This window comes from Bos mutus, chromosome 1 (genome assembly GCF_027580195.1).
Source record: "Bos mutus isolate GX-2022 chromosome 1, NWIPB_WYAK_1.1, whole genome shotgun sequence".
Classification (NCBI taxonomy): domain Eukaryota; kingdom Metazoa; phylum Chordata; class Mammalia; order Artiodactyla; family Bovidae; genus Bos; species Bos mutus.
Window position 1 is genome coordinate 2,313,503 of NC_091617.1, and position 20,699 is coordinate 2,334,201.

The 20,699-nt window shown below is 47.4% G+C and overlaps 1 protein-coding gene across 7 annotated transcripts in view; it reads right to left on the minus strand.

The window, feature by feature from the left end:
* The window catches only part of EVA1C (eva-1 homolog C), a 128,778-nt gene extending 108,840 nt beyond the window's left edge, over window positions 1–19,938 (minus strand). The window contains exon 1 of one of the 7 annotated variants that reach the window (XM_070367128.1): window positions 18,323–19,062. In XM_070367128.1, the coding sequence (XP_070223229.1) occupies window positions 18,323–18,482 (160 nt within the window). In that variant the 5' untranslated portion in view covers window positions 18,483–19,062. Of the gene's footprint in view, window positions 1–18,322; window positions 19,063–19,851 lie in introns of those variants that run through there. The other 6 variants (XM_070367142.1, XM_070367118.1, XM_070367133.1 and 3 more) reach the window with 6 other exon arrangements.
* Window positions 19,939–20,699: the final 761 nt, after the last annotated feature.

The window sequence follows — 20,699 nt, forward strand, 5'->3', positions numbered from 1 at the left end:
TCATATTTCTATTGGATAGCTCGGTTTCTAAGGTCTGCATATTGTCCTTTCAAAATTTTAATTCCCTGGTGATAATTAAATTAAAATCCAATTGAGGAAGGATTTAGTATGCAGTGGAGTCAGCCCTGGGCCCCAAATGCCCTGCAGTGAGAAATGCTTAGCCGTTTCCCCTGGTTCTCAGGCTTTGGTGATTCCAGCAAATTCACTCTTCCCCACAACCTGAGAAAAAGCAGATATGGACAAGTAACGTCCATACCTCACAGTTTGCTGGAATAATAATGATTATGATGTAAATTTACAACCAAGTACTTAGGCCTGCAATTTTAACCCAATTTGTGAGGCTGAATCACTAACATTTGATCTTCTTAAGACTCTCAATATATCATACTGCTTATATGCTACCTAATAATTTACCTTTGCCACAGAAAGAAAATACATAAGTTGGTAATGAAGATGAATGGTGCATACTCTCAAGAAAGGCACTAAGTAAGTAAGAAAGTAAACAGTCTCTCAGTCGTGTCCGACTCTTTGCGACCCTGTGGACTGTAGCCTACCAGCCTCCTCCATCCATGGGATTCTCCAGGCAAGGATACTGGAGTGGGTTGCCATTTCCTTCTCTAGGGGAGAAGTTACTAGCAGTCTGTTAATGAAAGAAAGGAATGTCTCAAAAATCAGAGAATGGCACCAGGCCCCTCACCCACAAGATGTATTTTGAGATAATCTTGGCACCAGGTGAGTCATCCCAGGCCATAAAACGATTGATTTGAATCTTGTAGAAAGGCAGATTCAGTTCAGTTCAGTCGTTCAGTCATGTCCGACTCTTTGCGACCCCATGAATCCCAACACACCAGGCCTCCCTGCCCATCACCAACTCCTGGAGTTTACTCAAACTCATGTTCATCAAGTCAGTGATGCCATCCAGCCATCTCATCCTCTGTCATCCCCTTCTCCTCCTGCCCTCAATCTTCCCCAGCATCAAGGCCTTTTCCAAGGAGTCAGTGCTTTGCATCAGGTGGCCAAAGTATTGGCGTTTCAGCTTCCACATCTGTCCTTCCAATCAACACCCAGGACTGATTTCCTTTAGGATGGACTGGTTAGACCTCCTTGGCAGTCCAAGGAACTCTCGAGAGTCTTCTACAACACCACAGTTCAAAAGCATCAATTCTTCAGTGCTCAGCTTTCTTTATAGTCCAACTCTCACATCTATACATGACAGGCTCTTCCGTCCATGGGATTTTTCCAGGCAAGAATACTGGAGTGGGTTGCCATTTTCTTCTCCAGGGGATCTTCCTGACTCAGGGATTGAACCTGGGTCTCCCCCATTGTACTCAGACAAAGACTGCAGGCACGACGGTGCAGAACATCCTGTTCCGTTTCGCCGAGCGCCACAACCTGACGGTGCGCCTGCCGCACCCGAGCTGCGAGCACCAGTTCTGCCACCCGCGTAACTTCTAGGCGCACTTCGTGCACCGGCCGCACGGCCGCCGCACGTGCTAGCCAGCCACCTGCGCTTCGACCGCGCGGAGCTGCAGCGCCTCATGCCGCCCGGCACCGTCTACGTCACCATCCTGCGGGAGCCAGCCGCCATGTTCAAGTCGCTCTTCAGCGACTACAACCAATACCCCAAGAAAGACACTAAGGCTGTAGCAAGTCACAGTCCGGAAGGTTCCACGGAAGACTGTAGTTTGAGCTTAGGTTACACGTCACTGTCTGACTGCATTCTGAGGATGAAAGGCCCCTCACTTGTGTGAGTATGTGTTGGAAAGTGTGTGTGCATGTGCGTTCAGTTACACACACACACAAGAGCAAATAACTAAGACACTCCTTTGGCCAGATTTCCTTGCAGTAACAACCTGGAGCCATGGAGAGTCATGGTAGATTTACCTTTGTTTGGTTTCCATTCTCATCCGTGGTCTGACTCTATCTTGGACCACATATGCAACACGGATGGTGCAGTCCGTCTTGTGTATGAGGTCTACATGTTAAATTTCCCATTATGGAAAAAATACAAACTGAATTCAGTGACTGTCCAGGTGTTTAAGGGAGCTTCCCAGAAACCAGGAAGAAGGAAATAGAGGCTGTTTCGCCAAGGACCGGTGGTGGTGTATGCAGAGCCCAAAAGACTGGTTTGGGTGAAAAGTCACTCCCATAAGGTAGAATGGTGTTTGCAACATCATAAAAAATTTTCCCAGCCCAGAAGCTTACAACATACTCAGTATTCACAGTTCAGCTGAATCCAAGGGTTGAATACCATGCTTTGGTTTTTTTTTTTAAAAAGCACAGTGTATAATGTTTGTTAATATTAACACAGAGACATAGATGATAAACGTGTACTCTATATTAAAATGTCCATGGGGTGAGAAAAATCACTGTCCAATGTTTAATATCAGGGGAAAGAAACAACCAGGAAAGCACAACCTTGCAAAAAAGCTTTTTTCTGCTTATTTTAAAAATAATTTTATTTATTTATTTATCTTTGGCTGTGCTGGGTCTTCACTGCTATTGCAATGTGTTTGCTTCTTATTTCGGTGGCTTCTCTGGTTGCAGAACGCAGGCTCCAGGGCACTCAGGCTTTGGTGGTTGTGGCACATAGGTTCAGTAGTTGTGGCTCCCGGGCTCTAGAGCACAGGCTCAACAGCTGTGGCACACAGGCCCAGTTTTCTGCGGCATGTGGGATCTTCCAAGACCAGGGATTGAAACCCTGTCACCTGCATTGGCAGGCAGATTCTCCACCACTAGCTCACTAAAGAAGCCCCTTTTCTGCTTATTTTTACATTTGTACCCACGACTGATGATGAGCATGGTACATACCAAGTGCAAGAGTACATACCAAGTGCAAGGAGCATTTGGGAAAATCAGTAACGTCTCTATGTCTACATTTTCAAATGTGTACTGATAAAACAGAGACTCACAGACATACAGAATAAACCTATGGTTACCAAAGGGGGAAAGGAGAAGAGAGGGATAAATTGGGAGTTTGAGATTAACAGATACACACTACTATATATAAAAGAGATAAACAGTAAGGACTTACTACAGGGAACTATACTCAGTGTCTTGTAATAACCTGTAATGGAAAAGAATCTGAAAAAGAATATATTTATGTGTATATATATATATATGAATCATTTTGCTGTATACCTGAAATGTTGTAAATCAGCTATATTTCAATTAAAAATGAAAAAATAATTTTTTAAGTGTATTAAAAAAAGAGAGAAGATAATGTAGGAAGACGCTCTGTATATGTGTCTATATATACACACATAAGGCTTCCCCAGTGGCTCAGTGGTAAAGAATCTAGCTGCCAAAGCGGGAGCAGCAGAAGACTTAGGTTCGATCCCTGGGTCAAGAAGATCCCCTGAAGGAGGGCGTGGCAACCCACTCCAGTATTCTTGCCTGGAGAATCCTTTGGTCAGAGGAGCCTGGTGGGTTACAGTCCATGGGGTCGCAAAGAGTTGGGCATGACTGAAGCGTGCACATAGAGGAAAATAACAAATATAGTCAAATATAATTTTACTTTTATTCTAAGAAGTCATATGCATTTTAGAGATATACTGTATTTGCTTTGCAATGTGATGCCTTTTCATTAAAACGATTTCAAGGGAAGAGGCTTTGATTTCTTAATATGAATGGATTCAGAGAACTCAAGTTCTCTCACACCAAAATGGGCAGAAATGAGAAAAAGGAGCGAAGCCCTCCTGTTGGACAACATTCTTACATCACCCACTTTAAAATTAAATCTGAAACAAAGTTCTGACAGGCCTGCTATTTTCTTCAGTGCCAAGAGGCACACAATAGACCTTTTTTTTTGGACAAAGCTCTTAAAATGCTTGGAGATTCAGATGTACTGAGTCACGAAACTGTACAAATACTGCACACCCATTCCCGCCGGTGCCCCTGCCCGCTCTTTTGGAAACAATGCTATATTTTCTCTGCGTTTGGCAGAAGGAAAGAAATATTTTAATTAGAGCTGCAACCTGTTTGAAAGAAGGGTGACAGCAACGCAAGCTCTGACATGGGTAGCTGTCCTCTGGGCCGGTGGCCCCTGGGCAGAGGTGGGTAGTTATCATTTCAGAGGAATCCGCTTGATTCTCCTACTCAGTGTGGGCTCGGTAAGTCCCACAACCACTGAAACTGCAAATGTGGCCTGATAAGGTGATGACATTCCGCACAGAAGAGTGGACAGGTTCGCCCTGAAGTAGCGCTAGATGATTCACCCGTGCAATCAACACTCTCAGATCCATCTTTGAACGAAAGTCTTTATATAACATGCAGTACAGAGAAGGCGTTCTCATGGCAAGAATACTGGAGTGGTTTGCCATTCCCTCCTCCACCGATTCAATGGACGTGAACTTGGGCAAACTCCAAGAGATGGTGAAGGACAGACAGGCCTGGCGTGCTGCAGTCCATGGGTCACAAAGAGTTGGACACAACTTGGTGACTGAACAACAACAATACATAGAAGAGGACATGACCTTGCATAGAAATATCAGCTCATCTATGTGCTTGCTGTCTGTGGGTGCAAAGGTGGGGGCGGGGGTCAGAGAAGGTGCAAGAGGAACAGAAACAGGATCAGAGAAGGAGGAAAGTAGGGGAAGGCAGTGGGAGGAACCAAATCTGCTCATGGTTTTCAAGACTTGCTGTCTTCCTTTTAAAAATCAAATTGCTCCCCCGCCCACCCCATGCCCACAACTGCCTTGCTGATGTTGTGAAATAATTGAGAAGTGTTGCAAAGACATCCTTGCACTGTGAGCGAGCAACTGACTTCAAGTCTCAACACCTCTCCATCTAGAGGGGTATTTTAGATTGACGTTAATGATGGTGAGTATTTGAGCTTGAAATAAGGAGGACAAAAAGGCCAGTTGTTGTTTAGTCACTAAGTCATGTTCAGCTTTTTGTGATCCCATGGACTGCAACACGCCAGGCTTCCCTGTCCTCCACTGTCTCCCTGTTTGCTCAAACTCATTTCCATTGAGTTGATGATGCCACCCAACCATCTCATCCTCTGTCACCCCCTTCTCTTCCTGCCCTCAATCTTTCCCAGCATCAGGGTGTTTTCCAGTGAGTTGACTGTTCATATCAGGTGGCCAAAGTACTGCAGCTTCAGCATCAGTCCTTCCAGTAAATATTCAGGACTGACTTCCTTTAGGATTGACTGGTTTGATCTCTTTGCTGTCCAAGGGACTCTCAGGAGTCTTCTCCAGCACCACAATTTGAAAGCATCAATTTTTCAGCACAGGCAAGTTCTGTAAGGAGGTGAGGGTGGAAGGAACATGAATATAAGTCCCCTCGGCGGGAGTGTGAGGACACACAGCTGTGCCTGGATTGCCATGTCCTTGGCTTTGAGGAACTGAGAGTTTTGGGTGGTTGTGTAAGGCAAGCTGGCCCTGAGAAGAGCGTCGTGGAGCTGTCTCTAGGTTTTCCACACTCAACTTCAGTGTTTAAAAATATGTCACACCTTCTTGAGATTCCAAACATGTAGGAAATAAAACCATGGCATGTCGGCTGGTCCGGCCCAGTATTCCTCAGCCTCAGCGTGAGGACCAGGTCACTCCCTGCTGTGGGGGCCGCGCCCTGCACTGTAGGTGGTTTAGCAGCATCCCTGGCTGCTACTCACTAGCTGCCAATAGCACCCCTGCTGCTGCTAAGTCGCTTCAGTCGTGTCCGACTCTGTGCGACCCCATAGATGCAGCCAACCACGCTCCCCCATCCCCGGGATTCTCCAGGCAAGAACACTGGAGTGGGCTGCCATTTCCTTCTCCAATGCATGAAAGTGAAAAGTGAAAGTCAAGTCGCTCAGTCGTGGCCGACTTTTTGCGACCCCATGGACTGCAGCCTACCAGGCTCCTCCACCCATGGGATTTTCCAGGCAAGAGTACTGGAGTGGGCTGCCATTGCCTTCTCTGAATAGCACCCCTAGTTGTAACAAATTCAATTGCCTCCAGACATTGTCAAATATTCCTCAGGGAACAGATTTTTTCTGGGTTGAGAATCATTGGTTTATTTTATGATTTTATTGCTTATTGAAACATAGTTGATGTACAAGGTTGTGTTAGTTTCAGATGTGCAGCACAGTGATTCCGTGTTTTTGCAGATATAATCCATTACAGGTTATTACAAGATAATGGGTATATTTCCCAGTGAGTGTGTGCATGCGTGCACATGTGCATGTTCAGTCATGTCTGACTCTTGGTGGCCCCATGGACTGCAGCCCACTGTAGCCCACCAGGCTCCTCAGTCCATGGAATTTTCCAGGCAAGAGTACTGGAGTGGGTTGCCATTTCCTTCTCCAGGGGATCTTCCCAACCCAGGGATCGAACCCAGGTCTCCCGCACTGCAGGCAGACACTTTACCGTCTGAGCCACCAGGGAAGCCCATAATTCCCATTATTACAGAGTAAATGCTTGCTGCTTATCTATTTTATGTATAGTAGTTTGTATCTGTTAATCCATGTCCCTAATCTATCCCTCTCATCTCCTCTCTGAACTTTGGTAACCACTAGCTTATATGTCTATGAGTCCATTTCTGTCCTGTATACATATTCAGTTGTATTAATTTTTCAACTCCACATATAAGTAATACATAGCATTTGTCTTTGTCTTCTTTTGTTAAGCGTAATATTGAGAATCACTGGTTTAGACTCAGTGTTAGAACAAGCAAAATTTGCATTGAGTGAAGATAGCTATCTACTCTAAGGACCATGTGGAATCTTTGGTGAAGACTGACAAGCCCTAACAACCCGCCTTGATCAGCCAGAGAGAAACACAGAAGTCCGAGACAAAAGCAGGCCTTTTTCCTCAAAGTGCTAGTTTATGGCTTAGGGACCCATAACGCTATTTACACATAACCCTGGGGGAAAAAAATCTTGGGGCCCTTTGTTTTAAAAAAGAAAGAGTCCTTCACACTTAAAGTGAGCTTTAAAGAAGTGAAAACACGGAAGGCCACAGGCTCTGTTCTGTAGAATTCACAGCCTGCAGGGCTGACTCCACACTGCAGGTCCTGCAGCATTGGGGCCTCGGAGACCCCTTTCCATCCTGAGGCTGTGGATTGGACAGCCTCAGGATGGCTTTACATCCAGTCTGACTTATTCACAAAGCATTTGGTATGGTTAGCCTTGGGAGATATGTTTAGCCTCACAAAACAGAGGAAGGTGTTTAAAAACAACTGTCCCTTAATTTTACCATCACATGAACAAAAAAGGCATGTGAGCCTGAACTTGGGACAGTGTACATCTTTTTTTAATAGAAAGGAGAGTCTAATCTTATACACTCCCTTAAGCATATCCCTCAAAAGCTGTACAAATTAGCCTTCTAGATAAGATCATGCGTTCTCATCCCCACCTGTCTCCCAGTGAACAAACAGAGAACAGAAAGGGCTCCCTGACCCATGTCTCTCTCGTTCCAGAGTACAGTACTATGATTGATTTATGATTTCTAAGCCTGAGAACTTTGGAAGCCGCCAAACATGAAAAGAGTGAAAAATCTTCTAAGTCAAGAGAAAAAAGGGAAGGTCTTGGTAGCAGAGCGCCCTTCTCAGGCTCTGAAACACTACTCTGAAAGCTGTCACGAGTATGCATCGCTTGGGCCCTTGCAGACAAAAAGGGTTATTTTATCCAGATTATTCCCCCACATTGCAGGGGAAAAGGGACTCATTTGTAATCATCAAAGGAATGCTGACAGACTTGAAACGGGATTACATTCTATTATCCTCATCCGAATTAAAGATTTGTTTTGGAGATCTTTCTTAGGTTTCTTCCTCCCTGCTCTTCCAACTCCAAATGAGGTGATTTGTATTCGTGGGACATCTGAGGCAGACATGAAATCAGACGGTTTGCAAACATACATTTCAGATTCAGTGGCCTGAGTTTTGAATTTTAATGTGGCCTGGTTCTGTGTGTTTGTGGAAAACTAGGCTCTCAGGTTGAGAGTAACCCCAATCATCACTTCACTTCATTCCCTAACTAATTAATGCAGGAGACATTCAACATCAGGAGCCTGAGTGAACAAGGGATACAGATGTCCAGAAATGCAAGTGTGGAAATGGAAAATCAACCCACGGGCAGTGTTGTCTGGTAGGTGTATGGATACGCTCGTTATTGTTATTATTCAGTTGCTAAGTCATGTCCAACTCTTTGTGACCCCATAGGATGGATATGCTACTAATCCCTCAATTCCAAGCTCTGTGGTTTGGGTACCATTTGAAGAACGTAACTGGCCAAATCTATTCTTCATCCCTCAAACTGCTTTGTGACGAGTGCCCATGAAACCACTGAGAAGGGAGCCTCCCCGGGACAGACTGACTCTTTAGAGCAGGCCTATATGATACTTAGCATAGCATCTGAGACCCGAAAGGCTTGAGAACATTTCCTGTTCTTTCAGACAGACCTTCCATTATATAATCACAACGGAACTGAGGCCCACTGGGAAGAAGTCTTGGGTAACTCAGGTCAAAAGCCATAAGTCAGTGGAAGAGTTCAACTGGGTCAAAAAGTTCAACAAGACAAAAAGCTACGTCTTGATCTTAGCTGATGAAAGAACAAGACATCTTAGAGAAAATCTCAAGGCAAGGGGATGACACTCTCTAAGCAGGAAAGAGCAAAGAATATAGGTAAAGTGCATTAGAAGCTGTACCATTTCTTTGCTCGTCATGTTTTTATACCACAAGCCTTCTTTCTAGACTTACTGTTCTTCAGGAAGTATATCCTCTGGTAGTTCTTTCAGTAAGGATTTATTAGTGGTAAACATGTCCTTACTTCACACTCACTCTTGCAGATAGTTTAGCTGGTTATATAGCTCTGCACTGACAGTTTTTTTCCCCAGAACCTGGAAAATATTTCACTGGTTTCTGACTGTCATTGTCATGGCAAAGCCCTTCCAAATGAAAAACTTTCCATCTGATTGTTTTAAGACCATCACTTTGTTTTAGTATTTTGTAGTTTTAGTATGATAGACATAAATTTATTTTGCTTGGGATGCTTGAATCTGAATCATTCATCAACTCTTCAAAATTGACTCTAAGATATTATCACTTTGAGTGTTGTCTCTCCCTCGTTTTTCCTATTCTCTCTTTCTAGAATACTGGTCACCTGTGTGTTGAATCTTCATTCCATTTTCCATGTCTTATAAGGTTTTCGTTTCATGTCTTTATCTCTTTTACTGCATTCTGGATAATTTTCCTAGCTTTATTTTCCAGTTCACTATTTCTCTCTTCAACTACATTTAATCTATCCATCAAGCCTTGAAGCTCAGTGAATATATTTTTTCATGTTAGTTGATATATTTGACTCTATAAAAAAAAATAGGCCTGCCCTTTCTTGATAGCATTTCATTCCTTCTTCTTCTGGATTCTTTTATTTCTTTTTGTGTTTTATATTCCCTCTTATTTATTAAACACTCTGTGGTTTTGCTGCTGACTGCTGTTCATACAGTGCATTTTTGACTGTGTGTTCACAATCAGCAGAATTTAATCTACCAGAATCTTGTGGGGCCTGCGTTGATGTTGCTATACAGGGAATATTTGTGGGTTTTTTCCAGGTACCCTGGGGCAACTTTTTGAGTTTCTTAGCTTGGGTTTCCTAGTAACGGCAATGTGAATTCAAACCCCAGATTCTTGCAAAGGTAAGTGTGTGGTTACATAGTTTCAACAAAGATTATTTTTTCCTCTAACCCTGAGCCTCTTGAGAAATCTATATGCAGGTCAGGAAGCAACAGTTAAAACTGGACATGGAACAACAGACTGGTTCCAAATAGGAAAAGGAGTCCATCAATGCTGTATATTGTCACCCTGCTTATTTAACTTATATGCAGAGTACATCATGAGAAACACTGGGCTGGAAGAAGCACAAGCTGGAATCAAGATTGCCAGGAGAAATGTCAATAACCTCAGATATGCAGATGACACCACCCTTATGGCAGAAAGTGAAGAGGAATTAAAAAGCCTCTTGATGAAAGTGAAAGTGGAGAGTGAAAAAGTTGGCATAAAGCTTAACATTCAGAAAACTAAGATCATGGCATCTGGTCCCATCACTTCATGGGAAATAGATGGGGAAACAGTGGAAACCGTGTCAGACTTTATTTTGGGGGGCTCCAAAATCACTGCAGATGGTGACTGCAGCCATGAAATTAACAGACACTTACTCCTTGGAAGGAAAGTTATAACCAACCTAGATAGCATATTAAAAAGCAGAGACATTACTTTGCCAACAAAGGTCTGTCTAGTCAAGGCTATGGTTTTTCCAGTGGTCATGTATGGATGTCAGAGTTGGACTGTGAAGAAAGCTGAGCACTGAAGAATTGATGCTTTTGAACTGTGGTATTGGAGAAGACTCTTGAGAGTCCCTTGGACTGCAAGGAGAGCCAACCAGTTCATCCTAAAGGAGATTAGTCCTGGATGTTCATTGGAAGGACTGATGCTAAAGCTGAAACTCCAATACTTTGGCCACCTCATGCGAAGAGTTGACTCACTAGAAAAGACCCTGATGCTGGGAAGGATTTGGGGCAGGAGGAGAAGGGGATGACAGAGGATGAGATGGCTGGATGGCACCACCGACTTGATGGACATGAGTCTGAGTAAACTCCGGGAGTTGGTGATGGACAGGGAGGCCTGGCGTGCTGTGATTCATGGGGTTGCAAAGAGTCGGACATGACTGAGTGACTGAACTGAACTGAACTGAATCCTGAGCCCAAGCTGAGATGTTCCCTTGTCATCTTTCTTTGCAAGAATGCTGATTTGTTTCTCACGCACCTTTTTATGAGTGTTTAGCCCTTCCAGGCCCTGGCCTTATAAGGAGATCTTTATTCCAATTCCTCACTTGACATTGGTCTAATGCCTTGTCTCTTGCCCTCATGTACCCAGTAAATTCTGACTATAAAATGCATCAAAGGCCCCAGTGTAGCCACAGGGTCAGAGCCAGCTACTTCTTCAGTTCTCTGGTCTCTCTTCATTGTGTTCCCTGGCTACTCCTTGTGTTTCTCCACTCACCCAAGCATTTAAAGGATGTTTGCTATATTTTATTCAGCAGCTTTAGATGTTTTGTTGGGAAAATACTTCCAGAACACCAGTTCCACCATATTTCCAAGAAATGAATTATATACCCTATTTCATAATCAGTTATTTGGAGCTGGATGGTGCTATCTCTTGATGCAACATAGAATGGACAATACCTGTAAGTCCTAGGAAAGATTTGGATCTGATATATTAAGAGATAAACATAAGAAGTGACATTGTTTTAACCAACTTATAATTGATTTGCTTTAGTATTAGAGAAGCTGCCTGCATTCAAATCTCCAAAAGTTACATACGCTCTCTGGCTACTATTTCTTCAACTTATAGAGAAATTTCCTTCATAGGGTTGTGCGGATTAAACGGGTTAATAAACATGAAGTTTTTAAAACACTGTGGCATAAAGTGCTTTATGTATTTGATACATTATAATATTTTTAGCTAACTTCTCTTACTTGTGCTAAGAAAACCAAGTAAAGAATTTGCCCCTTATGTTGGGTCAGAGTTTAACCTGAGGTAGTGCACACATAAGGGCCAGGGAAGGAGTAGCAGAATTAGAGCCCTCAAGGGGAAAGAGGGGCTTCCCGGGTGGCTCAGTGATAAAGAATCCGGCTGCCAATGCAGGAGACACAGGTTCAATCCCTGGGTCAGGAAGAGAAAATGGCAACCCACTCCAGTATTCTTGCCTGCAAAATCCCATGGACAGAGAAGCCTCGTAGGCTGCAGTCCATGGGGTCGCAAAGAGTCGGACACGACTGAGCATGCACCCAAGGGGAAAGAAAGAAGCTCAAAGAAAACAGTTTAGAATCACCTGGTCAGCCACCCTCCCATCTGAGAGACTCCTCCCAGTGCTAAAACCTAGGTGACTCTAGGACGGATGTTATCCAGGGAAGCTAGTGCATTCTAGAAATATACAGACACACTAGCCTCATTAAAGTGTCATGAAAGTCCAGAGTGCCTCACCCTATGCATCCACATTCATTACTTAGCTTGAATGACAAGAGTATGGATTTTTGAAACGAGATAATTACTGGATTATTACAGTCTTCCTCTAAATTTTACTGGCAGTTGTGGGAACTGGCGTGGTGGGCAAGGAGGTGATAGGGCTGGGCCACAGGGGAGCAGTTGCTTTTTCAATGTTATTGCCCCCAAAGTGGTGCCTTTTCAAGAATTTTGCAAGTGCTGTCAGGATGGCTGAAAATACTAGTGGTCTCAAAAATTTTTTAAATCATGAACCCCAACAGCAAAAACATTTTGAGAACACATCTCTAATATTGCATTTAGAAATTGTATAATGAATCAACTATATTTCAATAAAATAAAATTTTAAAAAGAAATGATGAACTGTTGTACTGTCAAGTTGCATGTTTTTTGTTTGTTTTGTTAGACATGCTGAATAGCTAGCAGGATCTTATTTCCCTGACCAGGGATGGAACCCAGGCCACGGCAGCGAAAGTGCCAAGTCCTAACCACTGGACTGCCAGGAAACTCCCTCAATCTGTATGTTAATTAGAAGCAAGACAGAGCTTCTTTTTTCAAGATAGAAATGAATAGAAAAGGAGTTCTAACATCTTTCTACTATACCCACTGATTGCCTTGTGCCCACACCTACTGTGGATCAACAGTGTTGAGAAGATGTTGAAGGAAGAAATGAGAAAAGGTCAGTCTACTCAGAGGACAATTGAAATCGCTATGATGAGTCCAGTTGAGTTCAGTTCAGTCGCTCAGTCGTGTCTGACTCTCTGTGACCCCATGGACCGCAGCACGCCAGGCCGCCCTGTCCATCACCAGCTCCCGGAGTTCACCCAAACGGAGACCTATCTAAAAAGGTCAGGCAAATTGAGGCATTTTTCTCTGGCTTTGCCCCCCACTCAGCACCCACACGGGCCAAGTCCTCCAGCCTGGCCCCACCCCTGGGCCCGTGTTAGGCTATGCCTCTGCTTCCGAGCTGGGGGTCTCTGGCAAGTTAACCAAGCCCTCTGAGGCTGGGTAAAGTGAGATTTCTACTTAACTCAGAAGGTTGCTATGAGGATGAAGTCAGATAACACCATGCTCAACTAATTTTCACTCCTTTCTTTTTTCTTCCTCCCTCGAAACTACTGCTAGGCTGCCTTTTCCAATAAAGCGCCTGGGAGACCAAAGCCATCAATTACGGGACCACTCGCCTGCCCAGACTCCTCTTCTTGGCTACAGAAAGAGCCGTCAGAACACTTTTTGAATGTAGTTATTTTCCATGGAAACAGGCTAGAGCTCTGAGATGCTTACTTTTCATCCGTCTTCTTCTATGACAGCTGGACAACTCCTTTAGACATCTGCTTTGTTTTCCTTTGGTGACGAGCTGCCCTTTGGCTCCATCAAAGTTTTGAAAGTGAAGACAATCCCAATTAAAGTATGATATGACCAAGGGATGATAAAAGGCAGACCTGTGTGACCTGCACGTCTGTGTAAGTTTGTGCATACCTGTGTGCTGGGACACAGCGGCAGACTGAGAGCAGGGAACATACATCCTGGTCTCCCTGGCAATGAGCCCTGGGGCAGGGGGTGGGGGAAGTGGGACCCAGTCACACCCATGTACCCCTGGATGAACTGTGCATGGTTCATCCCTGCCCTCTGACATGGGCAGCAGTGGTCTTCCACTCTGGCTGCACTCTAGAATTGCCTGGGGGCTTTGAAAAAGAGATCCATGCCTGGATCTCCCAGATGAATTTCATCAGAAGCCCTGGGTTGCTGCTAGAGCATCCATATATTTGTTTAGACTTGAGGGATGTTAGTGTGTCAGCCAGGGTTGAGACCCACTGTTTCTCTAAGCATAAAGGAAGCTTCAACCTCTTCTAAACGGACCACTCCATCAGGACAGAGTTCCCACTCCAGGGATCCCAACCAATGGAACAACCATTTTTCTATTTTCTGAAATTCTTTTTTTTTTTTTTTTTAATTTGGCTGCACTGGGTCTTCACTGTTGCTCGTGGGCGTTCTCTAGTTGCAGGGGTTACTCTGTATTTGCGGAGCTTGGACTTCTCATTGCAATGGCTTCTCTTGTTGCAGAGCACAGGCTCTAAGGGAAGCAGGTCTCAGTACTTGCAGCTGGAGGGTTCTAGAGCACAGGCTGAGTAGTTGGTGGTGCATGAGCTTAGTTACCCCAAAGCATGTGGAATCTTCCCAGATCAAGAATCGAACCTGCATTCCCTGCATTGGCAGGCGGACTCCTAACCATTGGACAACCAGGGAAGTCTTACATTCTGAAATTCTTGACCAGTGAAATAAGGAGTTAGGGTCAGGCTTATTTGCTAGGCTGCAAATGATCTGATAACAAGCCCCACATCTTGTCTTGCCCACTTGGGCTACTGATGGAGGCAGGCAGGGTAGGACACCAGCCTGGAGACCCCCTTCGATCATGCAATGACCTTTCTTTGTGGTCTGGGGACGTCTGGGAACAAGGAAGGCCTTAAAACACTCTCCTTGTTTCTCACTTCCTTTCTGTTTCCCACATTTACCATTCCATGCCCGAGGGTAAAACCAAATGTGTCAACATATGATCATGACTCTTTTTGTCAAAAGTCAGGAGTTTTCTAGGAATCCAAGTGGGAACATGATTAATTTTCTATCCGTTCCTTCCCTCCCTCATCAGTCCATCAATCACTTTGAGCATCTTTGAGAAGAAAAAAAAGAAAAAAAAACAGAAGAGGGAGAAAAGGAAAGAGCAGAGAGAGAAGACCGTACCTGCTCTCTGCAGGGAATAAAACCATCAACAATATATAGATAAAGAAACAAGATGGGACGTCCCTGGTGGTCCAGTGGTTAAGAATCTGCCTTGCAATGCAGGGTTCAATCCCTGGTCAGGGAACTACTGATAGGATCCCACGTGTCTCAGAGCAATGAAGCCCATATGCCACAACCTGAGAGTCAACGAAGCCCAAATGCCATAACTCAAGAGTCCAAGCGCCACAACGAAGGAGCCCATGTGCCAAAACTAAGATCTGACACAGCCGAATAAGTAAATATTATTTTTTAAAAAATGAATAAGACCTGAGGGACAGGGCATACTAAGTTCAGAGACACACCAAAACATCACTCTTGAAAGCCAGACCACATGCAGAAAGGATCTTTAGGATCTTTTTAATCGTTGGAACCAAAATGGCACCCCTCCCTCCGCTCTGCCCTCATCCTGCCTTGTTCTTTGAACAAAGATGATGCTGACATTGTATTTCTATATATGAAAAAACATATATATATCAATGATCAGTTTGGACCTCTCTGGCTAAATTCTCAAGTTGGGAATGCAGTCAAAAGAACAGAACGCTATCCCAAAGAGGAAAATGGACGAAAGCCAAGCGCATTTGAGTTTGGGATTAAGGATCAGAGGCACTAATTTTGCATGAACTGTTCTTGCCTTCCTACGATGTGTTTTTAATGCAGTGATGATAGTCTTCCAGTGGCCGCTGGCAGCATCTCAATGTCTTTAGGGAGGAGAGGGAAGGGGGTGTTTAGGGAGCCTGTTTCCTAGCAGGCTTGAAGGTGATTAGCACCAGTCACGAGCATGAAGGGGGAGGAGAGGAGGCCCTGATGCAGCCTCTGGCTTATTAAGAGTGAGATCTGATGCTGGAATCCCCGGGGCAAAAAAACCAATGACCCAGGAAAACTACACCAGCTGACAGCCTCAGGGAAAAAAAAAAAAAGCTCAAGGAAGAGTTGCAAAGAAGAGAAAGGCTTAAGTAACTTTCCAAAACTCTGTGCTGCTAATCTCCCAGGAGGCCCAATACTGTACAGACAAAGGCTAGGACCCCTTTCATTTCAGCACTTTCTTTCACCTGGATTCACCATCCTGCTTCCATCCCCTTCTTCACGAAGGCTGAAAGGGTCCCAAGTTCCCTCCACCCTCCATCTGTCTGGATTTTTGATGTTTCCTTGTTTAGAAAAACAAGCAAGCAAAGACGTCAAATGCTTTTCTCCAGTGCTCAGCTATTGCTGCAGGCTCCGAAGGGGAGGGCCCACTGTCTCTTTCCAGGCACTGGTTTCTACACACCCCTCTAAGTTCAGTAACAGGGTCTCTTCTTCCCAGGAAGGCAGGAATCAGGCTTTGAGGCCACAGAGGTGCGAGTTGAGGAGGGGGGGATGTGTGTGTCTGTGTCTATGTGGGTGTATGTGTTGGAGTCACGTGACCAGGATCCACTGTGTCAACTGAAGTTTTCAACTGAACCCTCAGACTGTCATCTTTGGAGCTTAGGAATTTTCTTGGATGGTGTATGTCATGTGGCTGGGGGGGGTCCCTAAAGGTTCATTAAGTTTCAAGTCAAATGAATCAATTTTGGAAGACGTTATCTTTCTCCCTGAGCCTTTTCTAATATTTCCCTAAAGCCATACAAGCTAGAATTTAGATCTAAACGTGAGTGTGTCTGTGATTTCAGACGAGGTTATTTTTCTTTTCTTCTCCCCAAAAGGCTCCCAGACACTTTCTCCCTGGTCTTCAGATCTCTAAAGAGCAAGGTTGACCAGAGAAAACATGGGGGTTGCCTGGCAATGTCACCATCAACCGAATATTGGCTCAGGGAGTCTCAAACCCTGGAATCTAGGTTCCCACTAAAAGCACAAGAAAATTTCTTTTATCGTTTAATCATTTAGAGAAATATGTATGAAAACATCCAAGTTCACAGCATCCCTGTTTGACAGCTCAAGTTCACCCTCTGAAACAGTTGTTACCTTCAGACAGTTCCAAACTTGGGTGGTAACCTATAGACTGCTTCAAGGATTGCAACCGCTTCACTAAAGAAACAAGCTCTAAGTGCCTGTAATCTGTGAGAACAATCTAATGGTTACACTGCAACGGTACCTAAAGCAATATTTGTTCAGTTACAGTGACGTCACACTGTAGAAAGGCTTGTTGGCTTTCTGTTCTTTGCTCAACAATATTCTCAGCCTGCCGGTGGCTGAATTCAGATTGCTTTCCATAGCTTAAATCAGCAAAGACAGAACTTTTCTAGCAGCCAAGAAAGTTCTATTACCAACAAAAAAAAAGTCAATAGCACTTGAAATTCAGCATTTTTTCCCAGCACATTTACCACAGCGCTCTGACCCTCGGTCTTAAGGACCTCAGTTTCCTTGCCAAATAGGCATGTCTTGGCTTCCTTTGCGAGGTAGAAACACTGCCTTGATATTAAATATTCAAAGCAAAGAACCTCTGACCCGAGGGCTCTCAGCTAACAATGACATTCTCTGTAAGTAAACTAGAAACCCAACTCAGCTTCTGGTTTGCCAGTGTCCCTTGCCATGTACTAGCATATTGCACAAACTGGGTCTGAGGAAGGAGCCTTGTTGACTGTGATTACACCGCAAAAGACCTTCAAGGCAGAGATGCGGGAAGCCTGGCCTTGACAGGAGATGAGGGAGAAGGCAAAGGATGGGACTCAGAGCTGCTTCCGGGGCTGGGCAGGGGCGAGGAAAGGGTGAAGGGCCACCAGCCTCGCCAGACGGAGACCCAGGTCTGATCCACCTTTGCAGGGACGTCTGGTTACTCTCAGCAAGCACAAAGGTAATTTAAGAATGCTGTCCCTCTAGCCCCCATCAATTCAGAAACCTCTCTCCCTTTGTGGTGCCCCACCTACAACCCCAGAACTATCTGAGATCGGCTCAGTCCCCGCCCCCCCCCCAAAAAAAAGCCTCATCGGTTACTGGGAGGGGAAGTCTTTATTCTTTTCTTTTTTTAAGGCGACGGGGGCTGGAAGGGGCCAACTCTGGTGCCTTTTGGCGGTAAAGTCTTACCCCTGTGTCTCCTCTGTCTGTACTGCAAGCTTCTACTCATCTCTCATGGCATTTCCACCGGACCTTCCACCACCCCACTCCCGGGTTTCCCTCAGGTCTGTTGTCAAATGTCTCCTGGACTGGTCTCCTTACGTGGGCACCCGCGAGGTCGGCTGGGGCACACCCAAACTGCGCGTAAAGCAAACCAGGTACAACGTAGACCACAACACGTGTACCAACAGCGCTGAGCTCGGTGCACAGGACTCAGCGCAAGGTGCTTTAAACCGATACGCATCCTTCGGAGTCTGGTCCCTGACCCTGGGATACTGACGAGGTCAACTCATCGGGAGACAAACTCCAAATTCTACCCACCCTTCTTTCTTGGGGGACCCCCTCTGCCGGCATCCCACATGCAGCTACTTATATGCGAAGAGTTCGCATCAGGCAAGAAAAAGTTAGGGCTCCTAGCTCGCCCTAACTTTCAAGCAACCCGGCCTTGCCCCCTCGGGCGCCGGCCCCCAACCGAGGGCTCACCTTAGCGCCCCGCGGCGCCGGGGGGCGCTCAGCGAGGGAGGTCGCTTCTTACCGGAGAAGTCCGTGAGCGCCGCGATCTCTCTGGAGCAAACCAGGACGGTGCAGTAGAACAGACGCAGGAGCTGCCCCGGAGGCTCTACCTGCCTGCGGAGGCCGGGATGCTGCGCGGGTTGCGGGGCGGACGGTGGGCGCGCGTGGCCCGGCAGCAGCATGATGTGCCGCGCGACGGAGCGCGGGCGCGGGCCCGGGGCGCACGGGGGATCGCGGGACGGAGGGCGGCGTCACATGGCAGGACGAGTCGGTAGCCGACGTCTCCGCGGCCCCCTGCCACCTCCCGGCCCAGGCTGCCAGCGCCTCCTCCCCGCCGCGGGCGAGCACCGGCTCCCCAGCGAAGAGGGGGGCGGAGACCTGGGGCGGGGCGAGGAGCCCCGGGAAGGATCCGCGTAGTTTCCCCGAGAGGAAATCTCTGCTGCGGACGCGCAGGAGGAAACGAGGGCGGGGGGCGAAGGGAAAGTGTAGCCCCTCCGCGCCCCCGAGGCTGCCGGAGGCCGGGGCCCTGGCGCGCTGCCCGCCGCGGAGGGCGCCCCCAACAGCGCGCGACTGGAGCGCCTTGCACACCCCGGGTCCCCTCCCCGCCCGAGACCGCCCGGCACCCCAGGCCAGGCCCGCGCTGGCCCCGTGCCAGCCTCGCCCTGGCCGCCGGAGGAGCGCCCGTGACGCACTTTGGAGCCAGCGCCGCGCGCTGAGCCAGGGAGCCCCGGGGCGGGGCCGAGGCCGGGGTGGGGGCCTCGGAAGGTGGGGTCCGGGAGGTGTGGGACCGCAGCACTGACGTCTTTGGCGACCGGCCGCGCTCCACGTGCAGAGTCACCAAGCACGCACTGTTATCCCCATTTCACAGGAGAGGAGACTAAGACCCTGGAGCCTTGGCGATCGCCAAAGCTGACGCAGCCCTGACGGGAACCGTCGCGGCGCGGAGGTGGGGGCGGAAAGGGGAGGCATTGTGCTCCAAACGGATCACATGGTCCAGAACAGGTTTCTTTTAGCTGCCTACTTTTCCTGTGGGTACTAGGAGTCGGCCGCGCTCAGGATCTGACGCTGGGCCGGCCCAGACCGCGGCCGAACGCTAATAAACGGGCTTTGTTTTAAAATGGGGCCACAGCATCTTTCTGAACCTCTCGATGACGCGCAGGGTAACCTACGTTTGGACGCCCTGCCAGTGAGCGAGGAGCGGATTTTCGCACCGCCCGGGCTCGGGGGACACCGAGGACAAGGGCACGGGGGCTCCGTGGATGCGCGCCGGGTGCCGTACCTGGGGGTCCATGGACCCAAACCTGCGCGGGGCACCCGGGCCGGCGGGGAGGGAGGCGGGCGGGAGCGCGCTCGGCACAGAGTGTTCCCGAACACCGCGCGAGCGCCTGCCAAGTTCGCTGCGGGCCTGACGCGGAAACGTAGATATGAGGCCCAAGGCGGGCCCAGGCGCCCTGCGGGCCCCCGGGTCTCAACTGCCCGGGGCGGGGAGACGCGCCGCACCGCGTGCCGGGAAGGCCTGGAGAGGAAACCCGGAGCGACTCGCTAGCCTACCTGCGGGAACCTCTGAGAGGTGGGCCGCAAGGCTCCCGGGGCTAGGTGTCATCGCGTCCCACTCTGTGCTCGGGAAGGAAAGATTCCGGTCATTTCCTCATCTGTCTGGGGTGGGGCGGGGAGCGCAGCAGATGTAACCATCAACATGTGTTAGTGGGACCCAGGCACCAGGATTTTTAAAGCCTACATGAAAACGTTCAGCCTTCTCAATAATCCTTGAACCTCAGTATTCTTGTGCACTTTCAAGGTTGGGGAAACTGAGGCTGGGGGCGGGAGGTGGGGTGGGTAAGGATGCCTAGCACCTAGCAGCCATTCAGTAAGTGACCTTTGCTCAAAACTCAGTTTCCTCCATGTACCTTGCATTCCATTGATCCATCTAGTTTGGATGGGAGTTAGGTACTTATGTGGGCTAGATCCTCTGCTAAGAACTAAATATGCTGGCCCAGGAAGGGAACCATGCTCCCTCAGGGCTGGGGGCTCCCACCACTGTTCTGCAAGGATGCCAGTGTGGGCACTGCTCCTAACGGGGACAGCATCCCCAGGCTTCCGTATCTGTAAAGGCGGCAGGCTTACTGTGAAGATTTAAGGAGTCGATACAGGTGAGGAGGGTAGGAACTGGGCCTGGAAGGAGGAAGTGCTCAGTCAACATTAGTCACTGGCACAGGGGAAGAGGCTTCCCTGGTGGCTCACTGACCCACCTGTTAGTCCACGAGTCTCAGGTTGGATCCCTGGGTTGGGAAGATCCCCTGGAGTAGACAATGGCAACCCGCTCCAGTGTTCTTGCCTGGGAAATCCCATGGACAGAGGAGCCTAGCAGGCAACGGTCCATGCGGTTGCACATGATTTAG